This window comes from Schistocerca serialis, chromosome 1 (assembly GCF_023864345.2).
Source record: "Schistocerca serialis cubense isolate TAMUIC-IGC-003099 chromosome 1, iqSchSeri2.2, whole genome shotgun sequence".
Classification (NCBI taxonomy): Eukaryota; Metazoa; Arthropoda; class Insecta; order Orthoptera; family Acrididae; genus Schistocerca; species Schistocerca serialis.
In genome coordinates, this window is record NC_064638.1 from 1,100,668,272 (window position 1) to 1,100,689,511 (window position 21,240).

A 21,240-nucleotide genomic window follows, 5' to 3' on the forward strand; every position below is an offset into this window, starting at 1 on the left:
AACCGGCTATTGACCTTCTTCTATGCTGGATGCACACGCATTGCCCAAACTCTTACGGGACTCGGTAAGATTGTCTGCCGCGAGTAATGAGTGTAATGGGCAGGGCACTACGAATGTAATGTGTGGACATTAAATTGGGAATGTGGGTCTACTGGTGGCGTGCAAGGGATAAAGTCCATGCAGTAGCACTATCCTCTGTGTCCTCGCTGGCTCAGATGGACAGAGCGTCTGCCGTGTAAACAGGGGATCCCGGGTTCGAGTCCCGGTCAGGGCACACATTTTCAACTGTCCCCGTTGATGAATATCAACGCCTGTAGACAGCATAGGGTCTTGATTTAATTTTAATTTTACTTTATGGTAATGTCAAAATATCAGCTTATTTGTAGACTTCATTCATTATTACACTAGCGGTCAATCGACTCTTGGTACAGGGAGCGGTAGTTGACATTCATTGTAAAGAAATGTAACGTGTGCCGTGTAAATAGGAGGACAGGACCATTATTGTTGGATTATGCGTCTTAGTACAGATTTCATATGTGTCAGCGGCATAGATCTCAAACAAAACAAACTTTCAGTTTAATAATTTTTTTGGCGCACTGGAAACATAATAAAATCTACATCTGGCACAAAGTGCCGGCGTATGGACGGACGCAGGTAGTGTTGCAGATTTTCGTCACCCATTTTGCCATGTAATCGTGAGTTATGTAATTTCATAATCCGAAAAAGCCCTTCCTTCACACATATACACTATGTGATCAAAAGCATCCGGACATTCCCCAAAACATACGTTCTTCATATTAGGTGCATTGTACTGCCACCTACTGCCAGGTACTCCATATCAGTGACCTCAGTAGTCATTAGACATTATGAGACAGCATAATGGGGTGCTCCGCGGAACTCACGCACTTCGAATGCGGTCATGTGATTGGATGCCACTTGTGTCATACGTCTGTAGGTGAGATTTCCACGCTCCTAAGCTTCCCTAGGTCCACTGTTTACTATGTGATAGTGAAGTGGAAACGTGAAGGGATACGTACAGCACAAAAAAGTACCGGCCGACCTCGTCTGTTGACTGAAACAGACTGCCAACAGTTGAAGAGGGCCGTAACGTGTAAAAGGCAGACATCTATCCAGATCATCACACAGGAATTCCAAACTGCATCAGGATCCACTGCAAGTACGTACTATGATAGTTAGGCGGGAGGTGAGAAAACTTGGATTTCATGGTCGAGCGGCTCCTCATCAGCCACACATCACGCCGGTAAATACCAAACGACGCCTCGCCTGGTGTAAGGAGCGTAAGCATTGGACGATGATACAGTGGAAAAACGATGTGTGAAGTGACGAATCACAGTACACAATGTAGCTATCCGATGTCAGGGTGTTGGTATGGCGAATGCCCGATGAACGTCATCTGCCAGCGTGTGTTGTGCCAACAGTAAAATCCGGAGGCGGTGGTGTTCCGGTGTGGTCGTGTTTATCATGCAGGGGCTTGCACCCCTTATTGTTTCGCGTGACACTATCACAGCCCAGGCCTAAATTGTTCTTTTGAGCACCTCCTTGCTTCCCACTGTTGAAGAGCAATTCGGAGATGGCGATTGCATCTTCCAACACGATCGAGCACCTGTCCATAATATCCTCCTTTCAAGACACTGTCCATTCCATTCAACTGCTCTTCCAAGTCCTTTGCTGTCTCTGACAGAATTACAATGTCATCGGCGAATCTCAAAGTTTTTATTTTTTCTCCATGGATTTTAATTCCTACTCCGAATGTTTCTTTTGTTTCCTTCACTGTCTGCTCAATATACGGATTGAACAACATCGGGTAGAGACTACAACCCTGTCTCACTCCCTTCCAAACCACTGGTTCCCCTTCATGTCCCTCGACTCTTATAACTGCCATCTGGTTTCTGTACAAATTGTAAATAGCCTTTCGCTCTCTGTATTTTACCATTGCCACCTTCAGAATTTGAAAGAGAGTATTCCAGTCAACATTCTCAAAAGCTTTCTCTAAGTCTACAAATACTAGAAACGTAGGTGTGCCTTTTTTTAATCTAGCTTCTAAGATAAGCCGTAGGGTCAGTATTGCCTCACGTCCTCCAATATTTCTACGGAATCCAAACTGATCTTCCCCGAGGTCGGCTTCTACCAGTTTTTCCATTCGTCTGTAAAGAATTCGCGTTAGTATTTTGCAGTCGTGACTTATCAAACTGATAGTTCGATAATTTTCACATCTGTCAACACGTGCTTTCTTTGGGATGGGAACTATTATATTCTTCTCGAATTCTGAGGGTATTTCGCCTGTCTTATACATCTTGCTCACCAGATGGTAGAGTTTTGTCAGGAATGGCTCTCCCAAGGCCGTCAGTAGTTCCAATGGAATGTTGTCTACTCCCGGAGCCTTGGTTCGACTTAGGTCTTTCAGTGCTCTGTCAAACTCTTTACGCAGTAACATATCACCCATTTAATTTTTATCTACATCCTCTTCCATTTCCATAATATAGCCCTCAAGTACATCGCCCCTGTGTAGGCCCTTTATATACTCCTTCCACTCATCTCTATGGATTTCCCTAATTGCGGCCCATATCTTCGCTAGGGCGATCCGCCGCCCGTGTCTGCTCCGCTTACATACTTCTGTTACCGCGTCACGTGCCCGCAAAGACACCAGGCGACATCCTCTCCAACGTCGCGGTGGGCAGTGGTCGTAATGTTTTGGCTTATCTGGCAGTGTTCTTAAAATGCTTAGAAAACTATTATTGTAGTTCTTTCAATGCCAAAATAAATTCTTCAACATTTGTGGCTACTTCAACGACGGTAATCTCGGGAAAACGGATAGTGTTTTAAGTTTGAAGGTGCCCCTTCCAGAATGTGATTCCCCTTTTAAATGTATCCAGTTGCCCCATACCCCACGAAACCAGAAATCAGTTGCTTCACACTTCGTGATGTCTTACTGAGGGCAGCCCACAGTCAACTGTATTTAAGATGCAAGGTCTGCAACCTATTATCGATCTTATAATTTTCGTTCCTACTTTCCTTTTTCCATCAGAAATTCAATAATAGCGGGTCCAGAATTAAAGAATTGTTCCAGTCATGCCCCCTGGCTTAACAAACGTACTTCACAGTAGTGTATACTGTTCGTTCAGTTCCATCGAAACTATTGCCCTATGACAATGTAATAATACGTGCGACTTTATAAAACTTGCTATTTCTACCATGCATTTCATCAAATGTTCCGTATTTAAAGATGTAGCGCAAAGTATATGACGACGAATCCAACATAAAGTGTATCTCGGTCTTTGCAATTTTTTGGTCTTTAATAGCCAAATGAAATTCTTTCTGAAAGGTGCTGTAACGACGTTTAATTCCCGTGTTTATGTGACTGTATAAATGGAACTGAGAATGTTCTGCCTTTTCTTCTGTGATACCCATTCTTTTTTAAAGTCTTCTGAAGAAAGCTGGACAAAATGCCAGAAGAAAGCATCTCAGAGCTGAATGAAATGTCACACTATTCTGGGTATTACTGCGAAGGACAGAGCAAAGCTGAGACGTATCAGCTAGTGCCAAGACAGGACGATCTCCGGACTACACACATAGAGAACTTGCTCACGTGTGCAGTTTCGCACGCCGTGGCCGATCATGGTTCAGAGCTTATTCCGGAAGCCTCCGCAAAAATCTACTATAACAAATATTTATATATGCCTGTGATCTACCTCACCAAGCGTTGTACAGTTTATTACAACTTATGTAAGTGGAGACTGAATTTAGGAGACATGCAATGAAATGAAATATACTTCTTTCAGTATTTCTGAAAGTATTCCATACTATGGCTGGGTTAAGACAAACAACCACAAATGAAAGCAAGTCTATAATTCCTACGTAGTTCTCGAAAATACGGGCCAATGAAGATTAGAGAAATGTCTAAATTAACATCCATACTTCGCAAGCCAGTGTAGTGCGTAGTTGCTTCGGCGCCACTATCATTGTCCACCTACATTCTTCCATTCGCGGGTGATGTGTGGTGTGGGAAGCATGATTGTTGACAGGTCTCTGTATTAGCTCGAATTTCTCTGATTGTCTCTTCGCGATCTTTTCACGAGATGTATGAGGAAGGTAGTAATATGTTGCTTGATTCTTACTGAAATGCGGTTTTCCAGAATTTTAACGTGAGATCTCTTCATTATACACAATGCTCCTCTTATAACCTCTTCCACTGGAATACGCAAGGTATTCAAAAGTCATATCCCATAGGACAAAGTCTACGTTGGTAATTCAATAGTATTGACCCATAGGATACATCGATATGAGAAGAACAATCATTCGAAGCAAAAGCGTCTAGTAAACATGGGCTCTAAAATGCATACCCTAAGAGCTATGAGCAATTCTTCTTTGCTACTGTGAAATCTCCTCTACTGAACAAGGGCTCATAGCTCTTAAGGCATGAATTCTTCAGACCATGTTTAATAGCCTTTTTTGCTTCGAATGATCGTTCCCGTTATATCCCTGAATACGACTTTGTCCTATGGACCAAGACTACTCAATCACCACTGTAGACCTTATCCTATGTGGCATGACTTTGGATCACTCTGCGTAGAATTTCCTGTCGCGTTCTCTTGCTTACTAAACAACCTTTGCCGTATCGCGGAGCTACTCTTTGGCTTTCTTTATCTCTTCTCTTTGCCAGGCTGTCGAGCAATACGCAGGGCTCGGAAAAGCGAATGTTTTGTAAGTCACGTCTCTCGTGAAAGAACTGCATTTCCGGATAAGGTCAATGAATATGAATATGACACTTTATGTTGGATTCGTTGTCATATACTTTGCGCTACATCTTTAAGTACGGAACATGTGATGAAATGCATGGTAGAAATAGCAAGTTTTATAAAGTCGCACGTATTATTACATTGTCATAGGGCAATAGTTTCGATGGAACTGAACGAACAGTATATACTACTATGAAGTACGTTTGCTAAGCCAGGGGACATGATTGGAACAATTCTTTAATTCTGGCCCCGCTATTATTGAATTTCTGATGGAAAAAGGAAAGCAGGAACGAAAATTATAAGATCGATAATAGATTGCAGACCTTGCATCTTAAATACAGTTGACTGTGGGCTGCCCTCAGTAAGACATCACGAAGTGTGAAGCAACTGATTTCTGGTTTCATGGGGTATGGGGCAACTGGATACATTTAAAAGGGGAATCACATTCTGGAAGGGGCACCTTCAAACTTAAAAGACTATCCGTTTTCCCGAGATTACCGTCGTTGAAGTAGCCACAAATGTTGAAGAATTTATTTTGGCATTGAAAGAACTACAATAATAGTTTTCTAAGCATTTTAAGAACACTGCCAGATAAGCCAAAACATTACGACCACTGCCCACCGCGACGTTGGAGAGGATGTCGCCTGGTGGCTTTACGGGCACGTGACGCGGTAACAGAAGTATGTAAGCGGAGCAGACACGGGCGGCGGATCGCCCTATCGAAGATATGGGCCGCAATTAGGGAAATCCATAGAGATGAGTGGAAGGAGTATATAGAGGGCCTACACAGGAGCGATGTACTTGAGGGCTATATTATGGAAATGGAAGAGGATGTAGATAAAAATTAAATGGGTGATATGTTACTGCGTAAAGAGTTTGACAGAGCACTGAAAGACCTAAGTCGAACCAAGGCTCCGGGAGTAGACAACATTCCATTAGAACTACTGACGGCCTTGGGAGAGCCATTCCTGACAAAACTCTACCATCTGGTGAGCAAGATGTATGAGACAGGCGAAATACCCTCAGACTTCGAGAAGAATATAATAGTTCCAATCCCAAAGAAAGCACGTGTTGACAGATGTGAAAATTATCGAACTACCAGTTTGATAAGTCACGACTGGTTTGGAAGGGAGTGAGACAGGGTTGTAGTCTCTACCCGATGTTATTCAGTCCGTATATTGAGCAGACAGTGAAGGAAACAAAAGAAAAATTCGGAGTAGGAATTAAAATCCATGGAGAAGAAATAAAAACTTTGAGATTCGCCGATGACATTGTAATTCTGTCAGAGACAGCAAAGGACTTGGAAGAGCAGTTGAACGGAATGGACAGTGTCTTGAATGGAGGATATAAGATGACATCAACAAAAGCAAAACGAGGGTAATGGAATGTAGTCGAATTTAATCGGGTGATGCTGAGGGAATTTGACTAGGAAATGAGACACTTAAAGTATTAATGAAGTTTTGCTATTTGAGGAGCAAAATAACTGATGATGGTAGAAGTAGAGAGGATATAAAATGTAGACTGGCAATGGCAAGGAAAGCGTTTCTGAAGAAGAGAAATTTGTTAACATCGAGTATAGATTTAAGTGTCAGGAAGTCGTTTCTGAAAGTATTTGCATGGAGTGTAGCCATGTATGGAAGTGAAACGTGGACGATAAATAGTTTAGACAAGAAGAGAATAGAAGCTTTCGAAATGTGGTGCTACAGAAGAATGCTGAAGATTAGATGGGTAGATCACACAACTAATGAGGAGGTATTGAATAGGATTGGAGAGAAGAGGAGTTTTTCGCACAACTTGACAAGAAGAAGGGACCGGTTGGTAGGACATGTTCTGAGGCATCAAGGGATCACCAATTTAGTACTGGAGGGCAGTGTGGAGGCTAAAAATCGTAGAGGGAGACCAAGAGATGATACGCTAAGCAGATTCAGAAGGATGTAGGCTGCAGTAGGTACTGAGAGATGAAGAAGCTTGCACAGGATAGAGTAGCATGGAGAGCTGCATCAAACCAGTCTCAGGAGTGAAGGCTATAACAACAAACAAGTGACTTCGACAAAGGGCAGATTATTATTACGCAGATCCCGTGAACGAGTATCTCGAAACCAGCCAAGCTAGTCGAATGTTTACATGCACTGTCGTAAGCATCTACGGAAAGAGGTAGAAGGACAGTGTAACTACCACATAGCGCTAATTGGTAGGACGTCCACGACTCATCACAGAACGTGAGGGTCGGAGGTTTGTCTGCTCTGTAAAGTAGGACAGATGGTGGTCTGCGGCACCTCTGTCGAAATAGCACATTGCTGGTGTCCGCATAACAGTTCCGGAGCACACCGTTCATCTTACATTTTGGACATGGAGCTCCGCAAGAGACCACCCTTACGTATTCACATGTTGACCCAATTATATCGTCAATTACGATAGTAGTGGGCGCGGGACAATCGGGATTCAACCGTCGAACAATGGAAACGTGTCGGCTCTTCGAGTGAATCAGATTTTTACTTCACTAGGTCGACGGTCCACAAACGCCATCGCCGAGGTGAACGGCGGATCGAAACGTGCAGCGCGCCACGGATGCAGGCTGATGGGAGCAGTATTGCGCTTGGGAATTATTCTCCTGCGCTCACATGGGACCTGTAGTAGCAATCGAAGATACACTGACTACTACGAACCACCTGCATCCCTTCATGCTTGATGTCTTCCCCGACTGCGATGTCGTCTTTCAGCAACATAATTTTCCGTGTCTCAAACCAGAAACGTGGTGCAATGGTTTGAGCATTATGGTGAACTCACGTTGATGTCTCGGCGACCAAATTCGCCTGATGTAAATACTACAGAACCCACTTGGGTCGCTATCGCGCGCCATCACCGCTTATGCAAATCAACGGCTCGTTGTTTATGCGAATTACATGACCTGCGCGTAGACATCCAATGCCACAAACATCCTAAACTTACCAACAAACTGTCGGATCCCTGATACGCAGAATCAGTTACGTATTTCGTTCCAAAGATGGACAGAGAAGCTATTAAGAAAATGGTAGTAATGTTTTGGCCCATCACAGTGTGATTTTTAGCTGTTTTCCAGACCATTTGACGTTTCAGTTGAAAGCGTCCCTGGACATCCGCAGATCGAACTGGTCGATCCGCAACGTACTTCTCGTTTACAAAGCAAATTATTTCATGTTAAAACTGTCCAGTAATTGTCCGTTCCTTCCCTCGGGAGGAGTTTCCACGTCTCCACAAAGAGGCTGGAAAGGTGATACAATGTTTCGATCAAGATACACTATGTGATCATAAGTATCCGGACACCTGGCTGGAAATGACTTAAAAGTTCGTGGCGCCCTCCATCGGTAATGCTGGAATTAAATATGGTAATGGCCCACCCTTAGCCTTGATGACAGCGACCACTTTCGCAGGCATATGTTCAATCAGTTGCTGGAAGGTTTCTTGAGGAATGGCAGCCCATTCCTCACGGAATGCTGCACTGAGGGGAGGTATCGACGTCGGTCGGGGAGGCCTGGAGCGACGTCGGCGCTCCAAAAGATCCCAGAGGCACTCTACAGGATTCAGGCCAGGACTCTTGTCAGGCCAGTCCATTACAGGGATGTTATTGTCGTGTAACCACTCTGTCACAGGCCGTACATTATGGACAGGTGCTCGATCGTGTTGGAAGATGCAATCGCCATCTCCGAATTGCTCTTCCAACAGTGGGAACCAAGGAGGTGCTCAAAACAACAATTTAGGCCTGGGCTGTGGTAGTGTCACGCGAAACAACAGGGGGTGCAAGCCCCTGCATGAAAAACACGACCACACCGTAACAACACCGCCTCCGAATTTTACTGTTGGCACTACACACGCTGGCAGATGACGCTCATCGGGCATTCGCCATACCCACACCCTGCCATCGGATAGCTACATTGTGTACTGTGGTTCGTCACTTCACACATCGTTTTTCCACTGTTCAATAGTCCAATGTTTACGCTCCTTACACCAAGCGAGGCGTCGTTTGGTATTCACCGGCGTTATGTGTGGCTGATGAGGAGCCGCTCGACCATGAAATCCAAGTTTTCTCACCTCCCGCCTAACTATCATAGTACGTACTTGCAGTGGATCCTGATGCAGTTTGGAATTCCTGTGTGATGGTCTGGATAGATGTCTGCCTTTTACAAATGGTTCAAATGGCTCTGAGCACTATAGGACTTAACATCTATGGTCATCAGTCCCCTAGAACTTAGAACTACTTAAACCTAACTAACCTAAGGACAGCACACAACACCCAGCCATCACGAGGCAGAGAAAATCCCTGACCCCGCCGGGAATCGAACCCGGGAACCCGGGCGTGGGAAGCGAGAACGCTACCGCACGACCACGAGATGCGGGCACTCTGCCTTTTACACGTTACGGGCCTCTTCAACTGTTGGCAGTCTATTTCAGTCAACAGACGAGGTCGGCCGGTACGTTTTTGTGCTGTACGTATCCCTTCACGTTTCCACTTCACTATCACGTAGTAAACAGTGGACCTAGGGAAGCTTAGGAGCGTGGAAATCTCACCTACAGACGTATGACACAAGTGGTATCCAATCACATGACCGCATTCGAAGTCCGTGAGTTCCGCGGAGCACCCCATTATGCGGTCTCACAATGTCTAATGACTACTGAGGTCACTGATATGGAGTACCTGGCAGTAGGTGGCAGTACAATGCACCTAATATGAAGAACGTATGTTTTGGGGGATGTCCGGATGCTTTTGATCACATAGTGTATGTGTGTGAATGGCTTTTTCGGATTATGAAATTGCATAACTCACGATTATGTGGCAAAATGGGTGACGAAAATCTGCAACACTACCTGCGTCCGTTCATACGCCGGCACTTTGTGCCAGATGTAGATTTTATTATGTTTCCAGTGCGCCAAAAAAGTTATTAAACTGAAAGTTTGTTTTGTTTGAGATCTATGCCGCTGAGAAATATGAAATCTGTACTAAGTCGCATGTGAGACGTATCACGTTGCCACTTGATGCAGCGCGTTCGCAGTTTCTTCCTCTTTCCATTCAGACAGCGCGGGGTAACAGGGGAATTGTGCACGCAGGGGAGAGAGATTAGGACGTGTATCACAGCACAGCACACGTACAGAACTTTTGGCTGTTTCTGATCTAAACGAACTTGTGGCCTTTAGGTTCTTGTATTTGGTTGTATACAAAATTGTCGAGTTTTTTGAATTGTTGTGTGTCGAGAAAAAGTTAAGCTACTTTTTTCGCTGAGCTGTTTCCAAAGATTTCTGTCGTTTTCAAAATTTGTTGTGGGAGGAATCCATGTGCGGCAACGTCATCAACGCATCAGTCCCTTCTGTTCATACCTCCAGCCATATGTGTGAATAACTAAGGTGGTTCAAGCCACTTTCATAATATACAGGGTGTTCGGAAATTCCCGTTACAAACTTCTAGGACTTGTAGAGCGGAATGAGTACATAATATTTTGAATCGGAATCCCCGTCCAGAAACGTACCGTTTCCGTTATGCGACAGCTTCAATTCAGATGTGTAGTGCGTCTACGTCTGCTGAGGGAAAGGGGAAGTCTCTTAGTTGCTTGTCCTTGTATGAAGTAGTGTAGACAGTATGACGTGTAGCACTTGTTGTGGGACCGTATGTGAAGTTTAATCTATGAGATCCTGTTGAGACATAGGAAGATCTACTGGCGCGAGATCTGGCCGGTGCACTGTAGAATCGAAGAGACGCCATGTGGGATGGCGAGTGTACACCATAACATGCTTCGTAGGTACAATGTCTGTTTCAACGTCGGTGGTTGTCACATCGAGCCGCTGTTGTAATGCATCACTATTGTTCTGTACGCACGGTATGCTGGGTAATCTTTTGTTTTGGAATAACATAAACAAGTAGGGTTTAAGAGTTAATCCATACAAATGAGCTTAAGTGATAAATGGGTGTTTTGTTACGTCTTCTTTCGAACTTTTGCTTAATAATTGTACTGTGTCACGCATTGTTCAGTTCCTCAAGCAGAAAAGGAAGGATTAAACAACTCTATTGAAACCGTCTTAGAACGGGAACAGAACTTTCGAAACATGGGTTTCTTATTCAAAATTTTATTTACTCTCTCCCCTTTAGAAATATGTAACGCAAATCTTCGAACACCTTGCATATATATTGGTCTACTTCATTATCACCTCAAGACTGAACATGCAGCCTAAAATCCAGACCAACAGCCTGGGCGTAGCTCAGCTTTCTTATTTTGCAAAATTTCTGCCGTTACTGGATTCTACATTGCATCTTACATGTAGCACCCGTTAGATTTTTTTTTTGTATGTTGTTGATGCGTTCATAAGGTTTCTTGATGTGTGATGATGTGTTTACCTATGATACTAGACTACAAAATACACTACTGGCCATTAAAATTGCTACACCAAGAAGAAATGCAGATGATAAACGGGCATTCATTGGACAAATATATTATACTAGTACTGACATGTGATTACATTTTCACGCTATTTGGATGCATAGATCCTGAGAAATCAGTACCCAGAACAACCACCTCTGGCCGTAATAACGGCCTTGATACGCCTGAGCATTGAGTCAAACAGAACTTGGATGGCGTGTACAGGTACAGCTGCCCATACAGGTTCAACACGATACCACAGTTCATCAAGAGTAGTGACTGGCGTATCATAACGAGCCAGTTGCTCGGCCGCCATTGACCAGACGTTTTCAGTTGGTGAGAGATCTGGAGAATGTGCCGGCCAGGTCAGCAGTCGAACATTTTCTGTATCCAGAAAGGCCCATACAGGACCTGCAACATGCGGTCGTGCATTATCCTGCTGAAATGTAGGGTTGCGCAGGGATCGATTTATAAAATAAATAAAAAAAATATTGTTATTTTAAATATGTTAATTATTCTATCTGTATGATGGTGATTGTGATTGCAATTGTAATTAATATTTTGCTTATCTGGAACGTGGACGTTTAATTATTCGTTATCAGACGCTTGACAATGGCTTTTTCGTAAAGGCAATGTTACTCGTAGTTGACCGTGAAATAAAACTGAAATAATCGGACTTCGTAATTAAATCGTTTCCAAAGACTGCTGCGGTAGGTGCGGACTCATAATCTAAATCTCAATATTTCAATAATTTGCCAGCCATGCCAATGCGTCGTACAGAGGTGATTGTCTACTAAACATAAAAAAGTTACACAGTTAGTTAAATCAGATATATTCAATGAATAAGCCTACAGTTCATAATCCTACTTACTTTTACAAATATAAATTCTTTACAGAATCGAGTGCCTAGTGTGGTTGCAACTCGCAGTATTCTTCTATAACATGAAATATGGCGGTGTGCCCGACAATAAAATAAAAATACGTGCTTCTCGCACCACTTCAACCAGAGCTCTCTCTTTCTTAATCAAACATAAGAGTAACGTAATTGTGCTTTTGTTTTATCAGCGACACAGCGCTGCAGTTGTGTGCCATAGGCTTTATTTATTTGTCACTGATTATTTATTTAATTAATATTTCGCGTTTCCGCGGGAACTCACGCTCGGCATGCAAATGTGCCTTTATAGATTGAAGGGTAAAACCACGGATCATAACACATCTGAAATGTAACGTTCACTGTTCAAAGTGCCAATGGCACCCCATACCATCACGCCGGGTGATACGCCAGTATGACGATGACGAATACACGCTTCCAATGTGCGTTCACCGCGATATCGCCAAACACGGATGCGACCATCATGATGCTGTAAACAGAACGTGGATTCATCCGAAAAAATGACGTTTTGCCATTCGTGCACCCAGGTTCGTCGTTGAGTACACCATCGCAAGCGCTGCTGTCTGTGATGCAGCGTCAAGGGTAACCGCAGCTGTGGTCTCAGACCTGATAGTCCATGCTGCTGCAAACGTCGTCGAACTGTTCGTGCAGATGGTTGTTGTCTTGCAAACTTCCCCATCTGCTGACTCAGGGATCGAGACGTGGCTGCACGATCAGTTACAGCCATGCGGATAAGATGCCTGTCATCTGGACTACTAGTGATACGAGGTCTTTGGGATCCAGCACGGCGTTCCGTATTAATATCCTGAACCCACCGATTCCGTATTCTGCTGACAGTCATTGGATCTCGACCAACGCGAGCAGCAATATCGCGATACGATAAACCGCAATCGCGATAGGCTACAATCCGACCTTTATCAAGGTCGGAAACGTGATGGTACGCATTTCTCCTCCTTACACGAGGCGTCACAACAACGTTTCACCAGGCAGCGCCGGCCAACTGCTGTTTGTGTATGAGAAATCGGTTGGAAACTTTCTTCATGTCAGCACGTTGTAAGTGTCGCCACCGGCGCCAGCCTTGTGTGAATGCTCTGAAAAGCTAATCATTTATATATCGCAGCATCTTCTTCCTGTCGGTTAAATTTCACGTCTGTAGCACGTCATCTTCGTGGTGTAGCAATTTTAATGACCAGTAGTGTATATATCATTTCATAGTAAGATTTTCAGCGATCTCCTATAATGTTCAATCTTAAATTTCTTTCCATAATCTCTGCTCACCTTGTGAATGTGGTGTAAAGCAAGGCCAGCCCAGTATATAGCACAAAGGGTAATAATAGTGGCATAAAGAAGTCGAGATGAATCATCCAGTTATCACTAATGGCTTGGAAGCAATAAGCGTTACCTAAAATGAGACTGTATTTATGAACACAATATTATTGTACAATGTAAATCTTAATTACAAGGCAACCGTCGTATGAAGTATTCAAGACCTGTAGTAAGAAAAATCTATTCCACTGCAACGAAACAGTTAATGAGGACGTGGTTCTATAACTGTTCGCAGTTGATTCCACTCATGGGGAAGGGCAATGCAGAGGACTGGAATACCGCTTGGTTTGTGCTGACGGACTGCGGTCGATGTGCGTACGTACAGCATGCTTAGTTGGAGGGAAGAAGTGCGGCTGCTCGGCTACTCACCCAGCCACCAGGCGCCGATCCAGCGCGGGTCGTCGTTGTCGATGACGGGCGTCAGTCCTGGTGCGACGTACAGCCGCAGGGCGTACGACGCCACCACGAACCCGAAGGTGGGGCCCAGCATGCGCAGGCACTGCGACACGGCTGGCACGAACAAACGAAAATTCCCTGTTAGGTTCGAATCTGTAGATCAGTTCAAAAGCGTTAGACACCTCCTGCATTTTCTTTTCTTATCTGAGGCCAAAGAAATATTTGCCCACATGAATGTGGAAGTTCAATTTGTCCATATTGTTTGAAATTGGCTGAGGTCTGAAACTCTTTTACAAAATTTTTGAAATAACACTTTTACACACCAGTTGATTATCGCAAAGGAGAAAACAGCAAACAGCCACTGTTAACAATGCTATGTTTTTGTAAATATAGCGCTGTTACCGGTTACGAACAGTCAGGTTCATCTTCCGACAGATTTTCGCATTGAGACTACATTTGTTTTGTTATTATTTACAATTGTTTACTTCCCTTGTAGCGAAAGTTTCTTTGGGTGGTGGGCCATACAGAAAAAAGACACCTGTGATAAACGGCCTATTTAACTGTAAAAAGTAAAATAGTTTGGCACCAACAGCTGGAAGGATCCGAAGTGCAGGTTCAGCCACATGATTCGAAAGGTTTTGGCTATACTCGCGCCTACAGATATTATTCACTCGCGAAGTATGAGGGCCGTATGCAGAAGCGTATCTGGTTAGTGTAGTCGACTATAATGTGTGTGTGTGTGTGTGTGTGTGTGTGTGTGTGTGTGTGTGTGTGTTCAGAGTAGGACCATGTTCATGTTGGAGATATAAAATATCGATAGATCTTGGGGATTTTGCATGCGTTTAAATTTGGCAAGCTTTCGTCGTTGTTTCTGCAACAGTGTCCTGACCCGTTTTTTGCACCATGGGGAATCAGCTCCGTTATTTGTAATTTGTTTGGTATAAATTTCTCAATTGCTGTCAATACCATTTCTTTGAATTCAAGCCACATCTGGTCTACACTGACGCGGTTAATTTGAAAGGAGTGGAGATTGTCTCTTAGGAACGTGTCTAGTGAATTTTTATCTGGTTTTTGGAACAGACATATTTCTCGTTTATTTTTGATGGATTTGGGAGTTACGATATTTAGTTTCACTACGATAACCCTATGTTCACTAATCCCTGTATCCGTCCTGATACTCGTTACTAGCTCAGGATTATTTATTGCTGAGAGGGCAAGTGTGTTTTCACAACCATTTACATTGGACAGGGCTTTTATATTCAAGAAGGCTTTTATGTTCGAGTGCGCTCATGAACTAATTACTCAAAATAATTTTCAGTGAATGAATTTAGCACATCTTCGGATGATGTTTTATTCGTACATTCGTGTTTAAACATGTATATTCACCAACACGTCGAGGGTAAATTAAAGTTAGCATTAATTATAATTGTGTGAGTCAGATACGTGTTTAAAATTAAACTTAGTTTTCTTTGAATTTTGCAGCAGTTGTATCATCTGAGTTGGGAGGTCGGTAAGAGGGTCCAATTATTATTTTATTCCGGTTTCTAAGAACGATCTCTACCCATACTAACACACAGGAACTATCTCCTTCAATTTCGCTACAAGATAAATTACTTTCAACACCAACAAACACGACACCACCAATTGTACTTAGCCTATCCTTTCTCAAAACTGTTAGAGCCTTCGCAAGAATTTTGGCTGAACTTATCTCCAGCTTCATCGAGCTTTCAGTGCCTATAACTATTTGACCATTAATTGCTTTCTATCAGCGCATTCAGGTCTGGTACTTCCCCAACACAGCTACGACAGTTTACAACGGTTATGCCGATGGTTCCTGGATCTACGTTCTTCCTCTGTTCGATCTGCACCCTTTGAGACTGAAGCCTTTTATTTGTTTTCCAGAGACCTTCTAACCTACAAATCCAGCCAGTCCACGCCACACAGACTCCGCTATGCGTGTAGCTGCCTCCTGCGTGTAATGGACTCCTGACCTATTTAGCGAATCTCTAAACGCCACCATCCTATGGTGCACGACGAGGAATCTGCAGCCTACACGATCACAGAACCGTCTGGCTCTTTGATTCAGACCCTCCACTGTGCTCTGTACCAGAGGTCCGCAATCTGTCCTGACGAGTATGCTGCAAATGGTGAGTTCTGTTTTCATCTCGCAAGCAAGTCTGGCTGCCTTTACCTCATCAGATAGCCGCTCGAAACCAGAGGTGACCTCTCCCGATCCAAAGTGACACATATCATTGGCACCGACGTAGCCATCACCTACAGCTGGCTGCACCCTGTGCTCTTCATGGCAACTGGAAGGTCCTATTCCATGTCTGTAATGACTCCACCCGTTATTCACATGGAGTGCACACTGCCTTTCTTTCCCTCCCTGACATCCATGTCGCTAAGGTGCCCCACAATGCGTGTAACATTGTAGCTCCCACCTACTAATAACCCCACCCTCTGTGACTGCCCAGTTCTTGCATGCTGAGAGGTTTTCTCTGAAAGAGGACAAACGAGTGCATCTGGCCGAGGGACATTGTCAGACGCAGATGAGACGTGAACCTGAATCCTTAGGCAACCTCGCACTTGACCACGGGTGAGAGCTAAACCTCAGGTGAGCAGTAACTTGGCTTGCTAGCTCTGCAGACCGATCGGCGGACTCAAGCGTCGTGCTGGACGTTCGTTGGGCCCCTACGGCCGATCCACAACAGTGGTGTCCATCCACTGCAGCCTCAAGCTTTGTAAACGAAGCCATCACAGCCTGGAGCTGAGAGTGAAGTGTCACCAGCTCAGCTTGCATCCGACACACAGCAATCACAGTTCACATCCATACTTAAGACTGTGGAAAGCTGCAGTACACAGACAAACAAACGACTATCGACAAGCGCAATGGAACTCTGGTGTAGACAATGACGTAACGCAACATTGGTCTAGTAAATTAGATTAACACGTAGAGATTCGAAAACTAAACTACCAAAGCACACAGGTGAGACTAAATAATTCGCTCCTGATTTGGAACAAAAACACAAGAACTGCGTCTATTAAATATTAAATTAAGAAGCAGAAATTAAAAACCTAAACTATTAAAGTTAGCAGATGAAACTACATAATTTGCTCCTGCTAAGGAACTCGTAAAATGTAGCAAAATCGGTTACTTCCCTGTTTGGGCTGTTTCTCGGCCGGCAGCTGCTGCCAGACTGTTAAAGTTTGCAAAAACACGGTCAGAGTTAGAGCCTTTAGTGATTAGCTCGTGAGTTGTGTGCTTCGGTCGCGAGATTTGAATTTTGTTTCTTTTTTACCGAAGCAAGGGTTTTTGAATAGTTTAACCCCGAAGTTTGCACAGAGTGAACATACAGCGTGTAGATTGCTTGTTAGTGAGCAAGACGAATAATTCTCTGCAAAATAAACCTTGTCTTATGTGATTTTCAAATATCATCGAAATTATTATATTCGGTGAGAAAGTTTTGATTGGCCCTTACTCCCTTTGCAGCACGACCATTTGCTATAGTGGTGAAGCAAGTTTTCTTACTTTTCGTTATCTAGTTCCGTGTGATTAATTATAGAATAATGCAGGGTCATTCCTCTTTTTTGTGTGGATTTGCAACTTACACGTTAGAACTTTTCAGATCATTCACGTTGGCGTTCCCCCTCAACTTCGTGTAAGCCTGACTTATAGAAATGAGGGCTGTATGAGTTTCATGGTTAATCTAACGTTAGGTCTTGCATTCCATGTAGGTTATTAAAAATTGTAGTAAATTCACAGTTTTGATCAGAGTTGTCTTTCAAATGTCTCCCGTCTTGCCACATATGCTCTAAATGTTACCCCGAAAGCAATAGATTTTAAGTCAATTCCTAATCATATTCTGTGCATAATGAACGTCTCTGGGCAGTAGATATCATCACCGTGCAGTCGAGCTGTGTTTAACAGTTGTGTAATTTAATATTAGGGCCTTGATAAAGTGTGAGAAGTATTCCAGACTGTCGACATTGCACACATGGCTGCTGAGAGTGCAAGGAGAGTTACATTAATTACTAACTTCTTCATTTCGATACCTCAGGGTAGCATCACTCGTCTATGATACAGTATATGTCAGGTTGCGTTAGTTTCATGGATAATAACAGGCAGTACTTCTGGGTTACTTACTTCGCGTAGAGTGAGGTAAGAGTGAAACAGGAGTAATAGTTAGTGTGTATTCCATTTCTCCTGGCATATTTCAAACAGAGTAGCGACTATTGGACTCGAAAGTTCCTGCAGACCTGAAATAGAAATTTTTGCAACTTTTCCTTGTACTGTACTTTGTCTTCTTTGCATTTTAATGCAATGCTGCACTCGTCTTTGCACTGATTTACTAATTCATACAAACAGCTCGTGAGTGCACAATTCGCAGTTCCAGTTCTTCAATCGTATCAACGGCAGTGCTATACACTTCACTTATGGGATGGCTCCAGGCAGAAAAATCCCCTGGACTGAGATCAGATGAGCTGTGAGACAAAAATGTAGGCCCTGCTCGACCCATCCATCTTAGAAAGTTTGGGAGTGGTTAAATGCATCACATCAGCAGCAGAATGTGCTCCAACATATTTCTACCACATTCCTCTACCTTGGGCCACGGATAAAATTTGAGGCAAGGTAGATGGGGACTTAACTAAAATGATTACATTTCAAATGCATTTGTGCTAACTAGGGTTCTATTTCATACTCAGCCACTGGCGTCCCGTAATCACACAATCAGCTGTCTCGCAATCGCCTCTTTGTGGACTCACGTGTACTGGAATGTCTTTACTTCTGTTTCCGGATAGTTACACCCGTGTAAGCTTTTGATATTAACTGTGTGTGATACATTCTCTGTCTGAACAGAAAACGAAAGTTATCTCATTGCAACAAATCTTGCCTGTGACATCAGAATATGGTTTCAGTATTTACAGTGTAAGTAATTTGAGTATGATGTAGATGCAGTTAATATTTTGATGTAATTGTTTTGCAATATTTACTCCGTACTTTTGATCGCTACGGCATCTTTTCCTATGTTTGTGAGATGATAACTATATAACTTCGAGTGCACTACAAAATTTGAATGACTGTTGTCGTATTCCTCCCCACCACATTACCAAGCCTAATATGGAGCAGGGAACCCGCCGGCATTCAAAACAACTTCCAGTCGGTCCAAATGGTTCAAATGGCTCTGAGCACTGTGGGACTTAACATCTGAGGTCATCACTCTCCTAGAACTTAGAACTACTTAAACCTAACTAACTTAAGAACATCACACACATCCATGCCCGAGGTAGGATTCGAACCTGCGACCGTAGCGGTCGCGCGGTTCCAGACTGAAGCGCCTAAAACCGCTCGGCCACACCGGCCGGCCCTTCCACTCATCTCGGAATGGATAAATACAGGTCCTGTATAATTTTTAGGTGTATCTTATACCATTCCACTTACAAAATAGTGGCAAGTCCAGATAAAGCTGATGGAGGTGAATAGCGATCAGGTACCCTTCTCTTCAAAGTAGAACACAAAGTTTCAGTAATACCGAGATGTGACTGTAGTGACCGAAGGAGATGCGACAGTTCATCCTCGTGCTGACAAAACTAATTCTGGTTGATGCGAGCTGTGTGAATAGGGGCCCTGTTGCCTTCGAAGACAGCATGACCATTGGGGAACACCAAGGTACCATGGTATTGACCTCATGAGGCAGAATTGTCAAATTAGCCTCGACAGTAACGCGCCCCCGCAGAGCATCCATGGCGCCCATGGAATATCGCGATATGGCTGCTTGAACCAACACCGAACCCCCGCTACTTTTCACTCCTGGAACGTAAGCTTGGCCAGATGTTGGTAACAGTGTGATACGAGGCTCATCGACCAAAGGACTCTCTTCCATTGATCCACAGTCCAGGTTTTACGACTTCTGTTTTCCTGTTACGGGCCTTTGCATCACAGATGAATGGCTTTAGAATTCCAGTTCACCCTGCAGTTCCCTGCTTATGGCGCTTCCTTCGTGTTGTTTTCGTGCTGGCAGTATTCACGACTGAAAAATTGAATTCTGCAGTGACTTCTGCAGTTGTAGTCTTCTTATTTTTGTCACAGTACTCTTCAATGAGGGTGCGTCATGACTGCTTAACACAAACTTTCATGCACGTTGTGACTTATCGGATATGTGTCCCACTTTCTCTTTCTGCGCCTCTTAAAGTGAAAGGTTCCGAGTTCCACTTTAATTAGGCATTCACGTTTAACTAAGGGTCCTCTTATGACTGGTAAATCAGTTAGAAAGTCCGAGGACGGCAGTAACATACCACCTCCTACAGTGCCATACCTACTAAAACACTGATTTGTTGAAATCAGACTTCTGGTTTATGACAGCTATAAATTTTACATAAAGATGTCAACATTGAGTAAAGGCTACTTGGCTACAATCCAGGAGCGAATAAAATTAAATATTAAATGTGTAAATTCACTGGATGCGGCGCACGGTATACTAACGTTGTTACTTTCAGACGTTTACCGCCGTACGCTTTCTTTGAGACACTTAAGCATTATAGACGAGCACACAGGGACAAAGCCCCTGCGATTGCGTCGTAAGGCAGTCCAGGAAAATTATCTGGAACAAACAGTCCGGAACTACTCACATGTTGTCAGTCTGGTATAAACAGAACGACATCAAAGTACAAGCGCCCCGCCTGGAGTGATAAATTCAAGCGGAGTCTTGCGGTTGTATCAAAGCGTTCGTCTTCACAATGATTTTGAGGGACAGCCTACATTGATACCACCATAGCGGAACTTACAACTGCCGCTCTCTATATGTCGCTCAATTATCAAGGCAATCTTCACTGGTGTGACGAACACGCTTTGAATACACTTTGCACAGTATTCTAGCATATGCTGATCTGTGCCACAGCGCGACAGATTTTTCGGGCAGTGGTGATTCTCATAAATACACCACAGATACTGAAAGCGATGTTTGCAAAAATAAAACAAACCAGATGCCTTCAAATTTTAAAAGTTGTGTTTCGTGGAACGATCAAACAAAAAATCTGTCAGTGTGTTATCGTTACAACCCACCGCCTACAGAGAGTGTATTTCGGGTAATGTCTTTGACATCACTGATTTATGAAGGATGTGAAAGACTGACATGAAACATAAGAAATCAATTCTCAGCTGTGTAAAAGTCGTTAACAAGGACCGATGGGTTTTCACAACGTGTAAACCGTTGTTAGCGATGTTTCTGATTTGGCAGTCGTCGTACTAAATACGTGAACAGCATTAAAGCTGTTCCCATGATACTAGTAAAATCATAAGATAAAAAACTAAGAAAATTGCAAGTGAAGTTGCTACAACAGCTGGTAAACTGTACTTGGTATATACATTCTTCATTAACTTTGAGAAAACACAGCATAGGAACCAATGAAATGATAAATGTAGTAGGAGTTAATGTGAAATTGAATCCTAAACATTTCTCACTTTAAATACTAACCAAAAAGGAAATGA

The 21,240-nt window shown here is 43.4% G+C and overlaps 1 protein-coding gene across 1 annotated transcript in view; it reads right to left on the reverse strand.

The window, feature by feature from the left end:
* LOC126455674 (solute carrier organic anion transporter family member 74D-like) overlaps nucleotides 1-21,240 on the reverse strand; it is a 238,356-nt gene that overhangs the window by 135,646 nt on the left and 81,470 nt on the right. Inside the window, exon 7 of the mRNA XM_050091445.1 lies at nucleotides 13,728-13,868. Within this exon, the coding sequence (XP_049947402.1) occupies nucleotides 13,728-13,868 (141 nt within the window). The remainder of the gene's footprint in view (nucleotides 1-13,727; nucleotides 13,869-21,240) is intronic.